Source organism: Labeo rohita, chromosome 13 (assembly GCF_022985175.1).
Source record: "Labeo rohita strain BAU-BD-2019 chromosome 13, IGBB_LRoh.1.0, whole genome shotgun sequence".
In the NCBI taxonomy this organism is placed as follows: Eukaryota; Metazoa; Chordata; class Actinopteri; order Cypriniformes; family Cyprinidae; genus Labeo; species Labeo rohita.
Window position 1 is genome coordinate 10886644 of NC_066881.1, and position 14990 is coordinate 10901633.

The 14990-nt window shown below is 34.9% G+C and overlaps 2 protein-coding genes across 5 annotated transcripts in view; both read left to right on the top strand.

Moving 5' to 3' along the window:
• The first annotated feature begins 322 nt into the window (after positions 1 to 322).
• On the top strand, positions 323 to 4386 carry zgc:110319 (uncharacterized protein LOC796111 homolog). The gene is made up of 8 exons (XM_051126114.1): positions 323 to 516; positions 786 to 874; positions 976 to 1135; positions 1228 to 1294; positions 1384 to 1495; positions 1573 to 1636; positions 3456 to 3630; positions 3739 to 4386. Exons 1-8 carry the CDS (start codon positions 461 to 463, stop codon positions 3808 to 3810), a joined length of 795 nt encoding a protein of 264 aa, XP_050982071.1. The 5' UTR covers positions 323 to 460; the 3' UTR covers positions 3811 to 4386.
• A 1940-nt stretch (positions 4387 to 6326) lies between these two features.
• The window catches only part of ccar1 (cell division cycle and apoptosis regulator 1), a 29770-nt gene continuing 21106 nt past the window's right edge, over positions 6327 to 14990 (top strand). For 2 of the 4 annotated variants that reach the window (XM_051126082.1, XM_051126083.1), the window contains exons 1-8: positions 6327 to 6361; positions 7605 to 7762; positions 7984 to 8156; positions 9748 to 9879; positions 11058 to 11090; positions 11801 to 11997; positions 12837 to 12963; positions 13080 to 13193. In XM_051126082.1, coding sequence (XP_050982039.1) covers positions 7651 to 7762; positions 7984 to 8156; positions 9748 to 9879; positions 11058 to 11090; positions 11801 to 11997; positions 12837 to 12963; positions 13080 to 13193 — 888 coding nt within the window. In that variant the 5' untranslated portion in view covers positions 6327 to 6361; positions 7605 to 7650. The remainder of the gene's footprint in view (positions 6362 to 7604; positions 7763 to 7983; positions 8157 to 9747; positions 9880 to 11057; positions 11091 to 11800; positions 11998 to 12836; positions 12964 to 13079; positions 13194 to 14990) is intronic. The other 2 variants (XM_051126084.1, XM_051126085.1) reach the window with 1 other exon arrangement.

The window sequence follows — 14990 nt, forward strand, 5'->3', positions numbered from 1 at the left end:
CTAAAACATACTAAAATACAAAACATTTTCATAACCAAATAAAGTATGTGTCACTACCGAAACAATGATGACATGTTTTGGTAGTGACAGTTATATTGGATAACACACATTTTCTGTGTTACGCAACAGAGAAATCAGACATAATTTAATTAGTCATAGGTATGAGCAATTAGGGCTAATAGTCACTGTCATTTTCATTTTGAGGTAACTTTTCTGAAACTGTCCCTTTAAGAAGGGAAGCTCTAGAAAGCGTTAACGATAGTCCACTTGCGCCTCTTAATATATTCGCATGTCAGGTGCCGTAATTCACTCTGATTTCATGCGCATTTCACAACATATTTTTACAAGCACTATATATATTTTTAATAGCACACTATATTCATTTAACACACATAGAGTCGTATTTTTCAGCAGGAGAATTATTGTCCGCTTTGGGGTCCTAATTTTCAAAACAATCGAAATGGCGGCGTGTGTAAGATGGAGTCTATTGCGCTTCATGCGGTCAAATCATTTGAGGTTGGAAATGACACACTGCATCTTTTACAGTGTTTAAATCTAAGATGTGTATTGTTGCATAATATAATGTCAAATGACGATTGTGTTAGTTACCATATTAACCGTAGTTTCCACCAAAATGAGGCAGTGAAACGATTTCCGTTGTATTGAACTCTCATAAAAGTAAATAAGTTTGTCCTATGTAAAATATGTAGTCCTTGTAAATACCTCCTAATAAATTCGCCTTCACAGTGTGTGTAGAAACTGTAATCGCAAATGTTCTCTCTTAGATTGCCTGTAAATGACGGAAATCAGTGCTATTCAATGTGGGCTGCCCACAGAGTTCAGTCTCAACAGTATGAATGTAAACCATTCTCAGGTGAGGCATTTTAATTTTTTACCTCATATCCACTTTATTCCATGACAGGTCACTTTTGATGAATTAAAGTTTGTGATGCTGTTGAATTTTATGTTGTACAGCCCTGAGGACTTTTCCCATTGCAGTACGAAAGCTTTCCATTTTAACTCAAGACACACCAAACCCCAGAAGTCTCAAGTTTCTTCCTGGTAAGCCTGTGCTGGGGACGGGGACTCGAGATTTCCCAACATCAAACTCAGCAGAAAGTTCCCCTTTAGCCAAGTAAGCTTCACTGTGAAAGTATAGTGTCTTCTTGCAAGTAGTGATTTGAATGAAAATCTAAATACTAAATACATTTGTTATTCATCCAACAGGGATCTTTTCCAAATTGAAGGCATAAAAAGTGTCTTTTATGGTCCAGATTTTATCACACTGACTAAGGTAGTGTTCAGCGATGGGATAGTCCGTTTGATTGCTAGGCTGTTTGAATGCTGCATTTAACTTTATGAATTTGTTGTTGCTTACTGAAGACAGATGATGATGTTGAATGGACAGAGATCAAGAGACATGCGATTGAGGTCATTACTAAGTTCTTTGAGAGTGGCGAGGCCATCACAACAGGAGCAACACACGCTGAGAGCAGTAAGGGAAACATTGCACAGATTGACTAAATGCATTTTGAATGCATTGTATTTAAAATTTTGATATTTATTTTTCAGGTGTTACAGAAGATGATGATGAAATTGTCCTGATGATTAAGGAGCTTTTAGACACACGGATCAGGTATGTTTATATTGTTGTGATTCAGTATACTAAAGGTTTATTACATTGAGAGATATTTACAGTGCTGCTTGAAAGTTTGTGAACACTTTAGAATTTTCTATATTTCTGCATAAATATAACACAAAACATCAGATTTTCACACAAGTCCTTAAAGTTGACAAAGAGAATCCAATCAAACAAAAAAACAAAAATACACACTTTGTCATTTAGTATTTGAGAAAAATGATCCGGTGTTAAATATTTGCGAGGTGCAATAGTATACTTTCAGTATCTGTTGTGACCCCTTTTTGAAACAATAACTGCAGGTAACGTTTTTTGTAACTGCTGATCAGTCCTGCACAACGACTTGTAGAAATTTTAGCCCATTCCTTAGTACAGATAGGAGGAAACCCACCAACATCACAAGTTCAAGTCTAAGAACTGCTTGCTTCAGGTCCTTCCACAAGATTTTAATTGGATTAAGGTTCGGACTTTGACTCGGCCGTTCCAAAACATTACCTTTGTTCTTGTTTAACCATTTTTTGGTAGAATGACTTGTGCGCTTGGGGTCGCTGTCTTGCTGCATGACCCACTTTCTCTTTAGATTTTAGTTCATGGACAGATGGCCCAGATGCAGCAAAACAGGCCCAAACCATGATACTACCACCACCATGTTTCACAGATGGGATAAGGTTCTTATGCTGGAGTGCAGTGTTTTTCTTTCTCCAAACATAACACTTAAAACGTTCCACAAAACATTTCTCCAATAGCCTTCTGACTTGTCCACATGATCTTTATAAAATTGCAGACAGGCAACAGTGCTTTTTGGAGAGTTGTGGCTTTCTCCTTGCAACCCTGCCATGCGCACCATGGTTGTTCATTGTTCTCCTGATGATGGACTCATAACTAATGGGAGAAAGGCCTTTAGTTGCTTAGAAGTTATCCTGGGGTTCTTTGCAACCTCTGAAACTATTATACATCTTGATTTGGAGTGATCTTTGTTGGTCGACCACTTCTGGGGAGGGTAACTGTGGTCTGGAATTTCCTCCATTTGTACACAATCAGTCTGACTGTGGATTTGTGAAGTCCAAACTCTTTAGAGATGGTTTTGTAACCTTTTCCAGCCTGATGAGCAACAACAACTCTTTTTCTGAGGTCCTCAGAGATCTTCTTTGTTTGTGCCATGATTCACTTTCACAAACATGATCAGACTTTAATAGATCCCTGTTCTTTAAATAAAACAGGGCATAAACTGACACCCAATTGTCATTCTATTTACTAAAAACACTCTAATTTCACCTTCAAATTAACTGTTAATCCTAGAGATTCACATACTTTTGCAACTCACAAATATTTAATGCTGGATAATTTTTCATAATATATATATATATTTGGAAAGAAATTATAAAAATTAACACTTTTATTTAGCAAGAATGCTTTAAATTGATTGTTTGATTGTTTTTTTGAGTAGCAATTACAGAATATTAGAATGATTTCTGAACGATCAGGTGATAGGAGTAATGATGCTAAAAATTCAGCTTTGAAATCACAGAAGTAAATTACATTTTAAAATATATTCAATATAAAACTGTTATTTTAGACAGTAAAATTATAAAAAAATTGTACTGTTGTTGGCGCCAATAGCCTTGTGGGCAGTGCGCTGACATATGGTGTAGTTGCACCTTGGGTGTCCTGAGATTGAATCCTGCCTTGTGGACCTTTCCTGATCCCCCCCCTCTCTCTCTCCCACTCACTGGTAAAAAAAAAAACTGGTAGCGTATGTATTGACGGTTTTTAGATGACCAGCAGAGCATAAAGCTCTTTGTCTGTTTTCTTTAAGACCCACAGTTCAAGAAGATGGTGGTGATGTCATATTCAAAGGCTTTGAGGATGGCACAGTGAAGCTGAAGCTGGTTGGCTCCTGCACGGGCTGTCCCAGCTCCACAGTTACCCTAAGAAATGGCATCCAGAACATGCTGCAGTTTTACATACCTGAGGTGGACAAGGTAGAACAGGTGAGAGATATAAACCCATTAGTTATTCATGAGAACTCCTTTTGCATATTTTATCTACAGTGTTTATGACTTTTATTATTCATGATTGTATATTTTATATTAAACAAGGTTGAGGATGAAGTGGATGAAGTCAACATGAAGGTGTTTACTGAACTGGAGAAGAAGCTGCAAGACTCGTAGCATGAGATCCGGCTTTGCTGTCCACATATTTAAATTTGCTATTGTTGTGTCATAATTATTGTGGGATTCAGGCACTCCGTAAGGATACTGTATATTGAGGTTCAGAATCTAGAATATGATGTAATATTTAACCAAGCTCAAAGTCGTAAGTTGTTCTGTTTTTAATATAATAGTGCAATATTGTGATTGCAAGTACACGAAAACTGAGCTTTGCACTTTTCCATAGCTTTACATGTTCTAGATGGCACAAGGATTTGTTACTTGCCTGAGAGAAAAGGTTAAATTGAAGACGGTTATGCTTTTATGCTTTTATTCGCTATGTTTATTAAACGCTGCAGTTTCACCTAGATGTCTGGTGAATGCAGTGATTAAGTGGGAGTTCTTTTATAGCATGAATACAGTGTTGTGATGCTGATACAATCTTAAACCTGAAATGACCACTTGAAGTAATGCAGATCTTCCACAGCTTAAAGAGTCTGTGAGATCAGTTGTGAAAGTCTGTATTCATAAACATCTACAGCTGCCATCCAGCAGTTCTGGAGGACCTATAATGAAATAAAACAGTGTATAAATTAATTATTGTCTTGGTGTAGATATTTGTCCTACTTTTGCCACTTTTTCCCCCTTGGGCTGAGGTACTTCTGAATTAAATTATACAATGTACACTACCAGTCAAAGGTTTTCGAACGGTAAGATTTTTAATGTTTTTAAAGAAGTCTCTTCTGCTCACCAAGCCTGCATTTATTTGATTAGTACAGAAAAAACTTTGAAAAAAAAAAAACTAAAACTAACTAAAAAATAATTTTACTATTCAAAATAACTGCTTTTTATTTGAATATGTTTTAAAATGTAATTTATGCCTGTGATTTCAAAGCTGAATTTTTAGCATCGTTACTCTAGTCACATGATCTTTAAGAAATCATTACAATATTCTGATTTGCTGCTTAAAAAACTAGAATTTTTCAGGTTTCTTAGATGAATAGAAAGTTTAGAAAACAACATTTATCTGAAATAGAAATCTTTTGTAACATCATAAATGTCTTGATCATCACTTTTGATCATTTTAAAGCAAAATAAAATAATTCATTTATATAATTTCTTTCCCAAGAAAAAAATTATACTGAATTCAAGCTTTTAAATGGTATAGTGTATAATGTTGCAAAAGCATTTTATTTCAGATAAATGCTGATCTTTAGATTTTTCTGTTCATCAAGAAATTCCCCCAAAAAGTACTCAACTGTTTTTGATAAAATTATTAGATGATATTATATAATGTTTTTATCTGTTAATAAATGTTTCTTGAACAGCAAATCAGCATATTAGAATGATTTCTGAAGGATCATGTGACACTGAAGACTGCAGTAATGATGCTGAAAATGTAGGTTTGATCACAGGAATAAATTACATTTTAAAATATATTCAAATAGAAAGCAGTTATTTAAAATAATAAAAATATTACTGTTTTTTCTGTATTTTAGATCAATTAAATACAGGCTTGGTGATCAGAAGAGAATTCTTAAAAAACATAAAATTCTTCAATCTTAAAAATCTTAAAAATGTGAAAATGTGAGGCGAATTGGGGGAAATTTTGGGGGACATATAATCAGACTTCCTTTATTACTGCATGATTGAAAAATACTAATTATTATTATTATTATTTCATTATTTTTTTATTTACTTTGCAACACAGCAAAATGAGAAATAAATAATAAAAAGAGTGTTAATAATTTCTGAAAGCAATGTGGTTTACAGTTCCAGCTTGTCTAAAAAAACGACTAATTCTCTCGGATTTCATATCAGGACCTCAGTGAACAATAAATATACTAAAACGTATTTGAAATACATTTATTTAATGCCAGGTATACTACAAATACATTTACATATTTTTGTACTTAAATGTATGTATAAAAATGTAATTGCTATTGTACTTTTAGTGTACTAAACCGGTATACTTAAAGTCTGCTAAATTGGAACAACTCATTTTGTACTTAATGCACTTTAATCGTGCGGAAGTCCAACTAAAGATATACAAAGTATATGACTGTGCTACTTTAGGTACACTTTAAATATCTTGCATTTAAAGACCGATATTATTTAAAGATCATACAATCCTCATCAACAGTGGCATTAAAACCCATTTTAGGCTTAATATAAAGTGGTACTCCAAATAAAATTTAATAATTTTTATATCAGTCTAAAGCGATATGTCAGTAAATATATTAATAGATCTGAACTATATTTAGTATAAAATAAATTGATTTTAAATATATTCGTTTTTTTTTTTTTTTTTTTTTTTTTATACTAGAGGAGTCTTACAAATTTTGATCGAAAAAAACATTATTTGAAGTAAAATAAAACAGTAATAATAATAAAAACAACGATATAATATGTAGGATTTGCTTCAGTATGCGGCATTGTCAGTTTTTTTCGTTTTCTTACATCATCGGATCCTGGATCAGCGTTGCACTGACCGTTGGATTTCAAGCGATCTGCGCATGCGCGTCATCCAGACTTCAGTGTGTCTCTACCGGTGAATGAGAGAGGACGGAGGGTAAGCAGCGACAATAACAGCAAGCTTGCATACTTACATATTGACTGAAGTTATGTTATACTATTAATGCTTTATCATGCACTCGACTGCTCGTAATTCCGCGCACGCTGCATACACTTTTGAGGTGTAAAGGAGTCTAGTAAGTGCACGGACAGAACACTAGACAGTGTGCTCATGCGAGGGCCCGAATCAGACAGCGCTGCTGAAAAACAAAACACTGCAGTCAGCACAACTGAGGTTTACGTACGAGCACCGACACTGCTGTTTAGTTTAAGTTAATACGCTTCGTAGAAGCTGAAAGACATAATACGAGGTTTAAAATGGTTTGGTTAGTAGTGCTGTGTTGCTGCGTTAGCTGCTTAGCTTGCTGCATTGAAAATACGTTGGTGTGCTAAGCTAGTGCAGATAAAAGATTGCGTGGTAAAACTGATTGTTTGGGTCTCCAAACAAAGGTCATGTAGAAGTTAATGTTCCTATACGCTGTTAGTTTGGACTTAAACTGAGTTTTAAAGAAGGAAGAGGTTGTAAACAGTCTGCTGGTGTTCTGGAGCTGACAGATGGCATTGGCTATGTTTCAAAATCTAGTGAGCTCCCTAAGTAGACAGCATGTCCTAGTTGAAAAATTGTAAAATTAAGTTAACAATCCTGGAAAATTTGCTTTTAATTATTAGTCCATTATATAGATCTTCTTTAAAGCTACTGTATTTATTATTGAAATCTATATGTTTAACTTTCTTTGAATGAAGGAATTAAATAATAAGTACAATAATTTTGCTACATACAATTTAGTAAGCTGACAGATGGGATTGGTTGTCTAGAGAGATCCCTAACTAGGCAGCATGTCTGAGTGTGTTCCGAATTGCTGGCTCTTGAGAAGACGTGGAATTGTTTTAGTTAAATTAACGATCTTGTAAACACAACTCTTAGTCTGAAAATTAAATTTATTACCAGCCCCACTTTCTGTTTCAGAACGATTAAAAACAAGCATCTTTGCAGCAGTCGTAGTAGTAGTAAAATATCGTATAGTTTATATGAAGGCTTTTTAATTGTTGATTTGGGGCAGTAGGAGCTCTAAAGTTACAAAGATCAAAACCATTGACACTGTGTGTCATGTGATTATCAGTAGTTGTCTTGGCGAACAGCCACTGAAACAGCAACTGTATTTCAGTTCCTGTCCATCCAGTTTTATGCTTGTAGTGCTTTGAGCTTGCAGTTTTACTAAGTTTAATTGCCATCCCCACAGAAAATAATCTGCAGCCTGGTCCAGCAGAAAACGTGAGCAGGTCTCCATGGCCCAGTTCGGGGGGCAGAAGAACCCTCCATGGGCGGCCCAGTTTGCCGCAACAGCGGTTTCACAACCCGGCCACTCGGGACAGTCGCTGGACCTGAACAGTTTACACTGTAAGTCATCATAAATCAGCAAATACTTGAATTATTGGCACTGTGTTCATTTCACTTTCAATTACAAATAACCGAATGCTAGTATAAACATGCATTTGTAATCCCTAACTTTATCTTATTGTGAAGGTCAAAGCTCAGGATGTTTTTGTTTGGGTTTCACTCATTGGTCAAAGTTTGCTTGTTTATTTGGATGTTGCTGACGGCACACATTTCTCCCGTAGCTTTAGGCGTACAGCAGCCGTCCCTCTTGGGAGCGTCTCCTATGTACACTCAGCAGTCGGCTTTAGCGGCAGCCTCCCTCAACACACAGTCAGCTGCCAACTACCAACTCTCGCAGCAGACCGCAGCGCTCCAGCAACAGGCCGCAGCAGCCGCTGCCGCTGCATTACAGCAGGTGAGGCCCTGGCTGTGATCCATAACCGTAATGCAGGTGGAGTACATGCACAATAAAGCCTTTGGCTATGTTTGGAATAGCATACTAACATGGCAGATGTATCAGTTCTGCAGTATATAGCGTGTAATAGTATGCAATTATCCTTAATTCCGACCGAATAACAACCAGCATTTCGAGTGTGATGACTGAACTGGAAACGAGTACGGTGACTCTTTTTATTTTTTATTGGATTGGCAATAATTAAGACAGGTTTTTCCTAATGTGACAGCAGAGTAGCATGCTAATATTTAAAGCATTTATTTTGGAAAACTAAGTAGTATAGTCAAGGACTGCACAATTTGGGAAAAATTTATTTTTGGTCTAAATGTGATTTTTCTGGTAAAAAAAAAAAAAAAGGGTTTGCCATTTAAAATGTGATTTAAAAAAATCCAGGATCTCGCTGCTTGTTTGCAGGACTCTACAATTAGCCAGACTTTTGTGATTTATATATCAATAAGGATAAATAATAATACCAATGATGATAATAATTATTATTATTATTACTATTATCATTAGTATTATTATTTATCCTTATTTGTGTATAAGTATATTGTATATTAATAATGTTAAATAACAACAAAATATATTATTGTAATATTTCACTGTAAAATAAAAGACAGTTTAGAAAAACAATACAATAATGATAATAATGATACATTTATTGGTAACTTTACAATAAGGTTCATTATTTAACATGAGCTAAGAATTAATACTTCTACAGCATTTATTAATCTTAGTTAATGTTAATTTCCACATTTACTTATGCATTATTAAATTCACAAGTTGTGTTTGTTAACATTAGTTAATGCACTGTGAACTAACAATGAACGCCTGTATTAACTATGTTAACTAACATTAACAAAGATTAATAAGTAGTGTAATAAATGTACTGTTCTTTGTTTGTTCTTACATTAACTAACAAATGACACCTTGTTGTAAAGTGTTACCCATTTATTTTATGTTACAACCCTAAAATAAATATTATTGTAATGTCGTAATTTCTTCATTTTCAAACGTTCAACTATCAAACTTATATTTTGATGGAAAAACTGCATGGAGACCTTAATGCTTCTCTTAGATTGGTAATCACTTCTTATTACAAGTATGGGAAGATGCTTGCTTAATGTTGCATACGTAAATGCGCTTTAAACCCAAATTTAGAGCAGATGCAGAGATGGTTTACTGTGAACCAAGCCACTCACCGTACCACACTTCACTCTGAGACATGCAGCACATATTTGTTTTAATTAAATTTCAGCCTTTGATATTTGATAATCGCACTAAACCATATTGCAGTTTCGTTTTATTTCAGCTAATCATGCAGCCCTAATACAATACCTATTATTTTCCAAAAATAATGGTCATTTTACAGTGTATATTCTGCACCTTACCCAATCTCATTTTAGTCTCCGCAATGCATAAAGTGCTTCCTCCTTCAATTTGAATTGTGCTCATCTGCATTTCTAGCGTGCTCAGTGTTGGAGTGCTGTAACATGAGCCCTTCCCCCAGCCTGCAGTAGCAGTCTTGAGTCACTGGTGTGTTTTATTTTAGTCGCAGATCAATTCAGCCCTGCAGCAGTATCAGCAGCAACAACAACAGCAGCAGCAACAACAACAGCAGCCACCTCAAGCCCCCCCTCCACAACCTCCACCTCAACAAACTCTTTACAACGTCCCGCATCAGGTACATACGCCCACTCTTAGCTTTTCCAAAGCCCTAGTTTTATCTTGAAGATTGTCTGTATTGTTGGTTGTGAGTTCTTGTATGTACCACAAGGTCATGGGTTTGATTCCCAGAGAATGTATGTGCTAAAAATTGCATTTGCTTGAATGCACTGTAAGGCTCTTTGGATAAAAGTGGCTGTCATGTGCATAAATGTATACATCATGACAGATGAACTAAAAGGGCTGCAGTCAGCACAGCGGTTACTCGCAAAAGGGCAAGTGCTGCAGTGCATGAGTGCCTTTCTGCATTATTTAACTATCAGGACTCACTTCCAGTCTTGGTAGATGTGGTTGCCTCTGAATGTGAATTCAAGCACATATTGATTTTTCAGTTTAGATATTTTAAATATGAAGTGCCTTTGTTTAATTGTGGTTTAAAAAGCTAATGGGATCAGTAAGTTTTTTTTTTTTTTTTTTTTTTTTTTTTAAGAAATTAATACTTTTATTTTGCAATAATGCATAAAATTTGATCAAAATAACATAAATACATTGATAATGTTACTGAAGATTTCTATTTTAAATAGCCGTCCTTTTGAACTTTTTTTTAATCAAAGAAAGATAGAAAAAAATCAAAGAACCAAAGATATTAAGCAAAACAACCGTTTATAAACGTAGGTAATAATACAAAAAATTTCTAAACATTCTTAAACAGCAAATTGGCATATTAGAATAATTTCTGAAGGATCATGCCAGAGGAATACATTATATATAAAAATATATTAATGTAATTTTATATTATGTTAATTAATAATAAACATAATAATATATTAATATATAATATTATAAAATATTAATATCATTTTATTATTTAAAAAATACAAATATATATATATTAATATATATATTTTTTTAAGTCTATAAAATACTTTAAAATAGAAAACAATTTATTGTTTTTAATAAAATAAATGCTGCCTTGGTGAGCATTGGAGACTTAAAAAATCTGTACGGATCCCAATTTTTTGTTTAATTTTGTAGTGTATTAATTGGAACTTATATTTGTATGTTTAACATGTAAAAAATATCTAGATTTGGATTTTAAATAAATAAGATATATTCATGTTATGTAAATATATAACACTTTTGCCTTACAGTTAATGAGTAATTTTTTTTCTCTTGTGTTTTCTTTATTTCTCACAGCTTCCACAACCTCAACAAGCCCTGCTATCACAGGTACACTGTGTTTCCAAATGCTGCCTATGTATTATGTATTTCACGTTTTTCTTGCAAAACATTTCTTAGCATTTAAAAGGGATAGTTCACCCAAAATAAGGGATAGTTCACCCTCTTGTCGTTCCGAACCCATAAGGCCTTCGTTCATCTTCAGAACACAAATTAAGATTTTTTTGATAAAATCTGAGAGCTTTCTGACCCTGAAAAGACAGCAATGCAACTACCACATTCAAGACCCAGAAAAGTAATAAGAACATTGTTAAAATAGTCCATGTGAAATCAGTGGTTCAACCGTAATGTTATGAAGCTACGAGAATACTTCTTGTAAATGAAAAAACTGTTGAATAAAGTCATTAATTTAGGTTTCTTTGTGCACAAAAAGTATTCTTGAAGCTTCATATTGTTACGATTAAATCACTGATGTCACATGGACTATTTTATCAATGTCCTTACTCCCTTTCTGGGCTTTGAGCATGCCATTTGTGTTGCTGTTTATGGAGGGTCAGAAAGCTCTTGGATTTCGTCAAAAATATCTGATGAACGAAAGTCTTACAGGTTTGGAACAACATGAGGGTGAGTAATTAATCACAGAATTTCCGTTTTTGGGTAAACTATCTCTTTAATTGTGTAAAATGAAGCAAGAGATCCCTTAACCTCTGCAGATATGAAGAGTTTATGTTCTAACAGTGATGCTTTTGTGTATTTTGCAGCCCCCTGTTGCTTTGCCCACCAGCCTGAGCTTGTCAAACCCGCAGCAGACAGCACAGATAACCGTATCATACCCGACCCCGCGCTCCAGCCACCAGCAGCAGACCCAACCCCAAAAGCAGCGCGTTTTCACCGGGGTCGTCAGCAAACTACACGATACTTTTGGCTTTGTCGACGAAGATGTCTTCTTCCAGCTTAGGTGCCTTATTTTGTGAATGTGCAGTTGTACTTGAGAGCTTTAAAGGAACACTCCACTTTTTTGAAAACAGGCTCATTTTCCAACTCCCCTAGAGTTAAACAGTTGAGTTTTACCGTTTTCGGATCCATTCAGCCGATCTCCGGTAGCACTTTTAGCATAGCTTAGCATAGATCATTGAATCCGAAAATGACCAAGGAGTTTCAATATTTTTCCTATTTAAAACATGACTCTTCTGTAGTTACAGTGTACAAAGACAGACAAAAACTGAAAAGTTGCGATTTTCTAGGTTGATATGGCTAGGAACTATACTCTCATTTCGGCTTAATAATCAAGGAACTTTGCTGCCGTACCATTGGTGCAGCAGGCGCAATGATATTACGCAGCCGTCAACTCTGCCGGCTGCAACTCTGCATCTACACAAACTTAGTGCCGGTCACTTTCAGGTGCTGTGTAATATCATTGCACCTGCTGCACCCATAGTATGGCAGCAAAGTTCCTTGATTATTATGCCAGAATAAGAGTATAGTTACTAGACATATCAACCTAGAAAATCACAACTTTTCATTTTCCGTCAGTCTTAGTACACGATGTAACTACAGAAAAGTCAAGTTTTAAATAGTCATTTTTGAGTAAGATGCTATCGGTCTAATCAGATTCAATGATCAACGCTAAGCTATGCTAAAAGTGCTACCGCCGGACACCCGGAGATCGGCTGAATGGATCCGAAAATGGTAAAACTCAACTGTTTAACAGTAGGGGAGTTGGAAAATGAGCCTATTTTCAAAGTGGAGTGTTTCTTTAAAGGTCAGGTGTGTAACTTCTGTGTATTTTTTTTTTAGTGCGGTTAAGGGGAAAACACCCCAAGTGGGCGATCGAGTTCTGGTGGAAGCTGTCTACAATCCCAACATGCCTTTCAAGTGGAATGCCCAGCGCATCCAGACGTTACCTCAGCTGCCCAATCAAACGGTAAGCACACCCAAGTGGTCTGAATGGATCCCTGGCAGATACAGTCTGATATGGTTCTGCCTCCACAGTGTGTTATGATGCTGCTGTTGATTCCTGTGTTCTCAATCTCCATGTAGCACCAGCCGCCTCAGCCCTTACCTCAGGTTTCCCCACAGCTGTCCAGCTTTTACTCTGAAGCAGGAATGCAGCGCTACTCTGACATACACTCTGCGGTGGATTCAAGACAAAATGTAACCCACGCCACTTGAACCCTGTGCCCCAAATCCCCTTTCTCTACTCCTCCTCCTCCTCTTGTCTTCTGCTTGATACGTTCCTCCAATCTCCTGTTTCACAAACAGGTTTTAGTCACATGTGCTTGGGTTTCTTTCCTTCCACCCAAGATGAGTCTCTCTGTTGATGCTTTTTCACCCTTCCCCTTATTACAGCTCACAGCTTGCGTGTTGTATTTGTAATTAAACATTTTTCTCGCAATCCATAGATTCCATGTTTAGCTAATCAGCACCTGCTGTGCTATTAATGCCTATTGTCTTGAGGGGATGCTGTAGTCATATTTTTGTAATTACCCAAACTAATTATTTAATCATTTTCAATGTTGTTTTTTCTTTTTTTTTTTTGAGTTTTGTAGTAGTTCAAATACCAGTTGAGTCACTTAGCACTAATTACAGATTAACTAATTAAATATTAATTGACCCAATCACAAGATTTAGGGCTGGATATTAATGTAAATCATTTTAACAGATTAAAATAATGGCATGTGGGTGTACATATTTATCAAATAAACACCATTCTCTACACCTATGTCACACTAAGCAAGTGCGTTATGATAAATTAAGTGCTGTCTGTTTTGTTTTATGTAACTAACAGTACTTGTGAGACATTGTCTCCTTTTGAAATGCCCAGAATGCTTGCCGCCTTGCATTTTTTTTTTTTTTTTTTTTGAAAGAAAGTGCCTTTTGTGCTTTTTCCCAATGCAAGACTTGAAAATCTATTGTCTCTTAACAGGGGCCAAAACCAGCAAATGGTAATAGCAGTGCTTCTACTTCCTCTGTCTTCAGCTATTTCTAACCATTTATTTTCTTTTCACTGGGTTTAGTGCTCCTTGATTACTCATTTAAGCACATTTCCTCCCAGATTATCTAAACATTACGTGCTGGATTAATGTTATTTATTTAAAGGCTTGTTTATAGCCCGTAGATGAAAGCTGTCATAATCATTTTGATGTATTGATTGTTTGTTTCTTTTGATAGACATTGACTTGTCCGAAGTGGCGCTAGGCGATGTTAACTGAATATGTCATTTTATTGTGTATTTGGTATATTTTTGTATTTAAATATATATACACACTACCAGTCAAAAGTTTTTGAACAGTGACCTTTTTTTTTTTTTTTTTTTTTTTTTTAAGAGAAGTCTCTTTTTCTCACCAAGCCTGCATTTATTTGATCCAAAGTACAGCAAAAACAGTACAGTTGTAAAATATATTTTAACTGTTTAAAACAACTGTTTTCTATTTGAATATATTTTAAAATGTAATTTATTCCTGTGGTTTCAAAGCAGAGTTTTTAGCATTCTCATTCTCATATTCTGATTTGCTGCTCAAAAAACATTATTATTTTTATTATTGTTATTATTATTGTTATTATCAGATTTCTTTGATGAATAGAAAGTTCAGAAGAACAGCATTTACCCGAAATATAAATCTTTTTGTAACATCATAAATATCCTTATTATCACTTTGTATTAATTTTTTTCGCCCCCTTTTTTATTTTAAGCTTTTTATTTTAGATAAATGCTGACCTTTGGATCTTTCTATTCATCAAATAATTCTGAAAAATGTATAATAAAAAATATATAATAATAAAAAATGTTTGTTGAATAGCAAATCAGCATATTAGAATGATTTCTGAAGGATCACGTGACACTGAAGAGTAATGGTGCTGAAAATGTATTCCTTTGATCACAGAAATAAATTACATTTGAATATGTGTTTAAATAGAAAGTAGTTATTTTAAATAGTAAAAATATTTCAC

Coding starts and splice junctions, on each gene's coding strand:
- zgc:110319 (XM_051126114.1), top strand. CDS start 461: ATGGCGGCGTGTGTAAGATGGAGTCTATTGCGCTTCATGCGGTCAAAT. Junction 517..785: donor ATGCGGTCAAATCATTTGAG/GTTGGAAATGAC, acceptor GTTCTCTCTTAG/ATTGCCTGTAAATGACGGAA. Junction 1,496..1,572: donor AGCAACACACGCTGAGAGCA/GTAAGGGAAACA, acceptor TTTATTTTTCAG/GTGTTACAGAAGATGATGAT.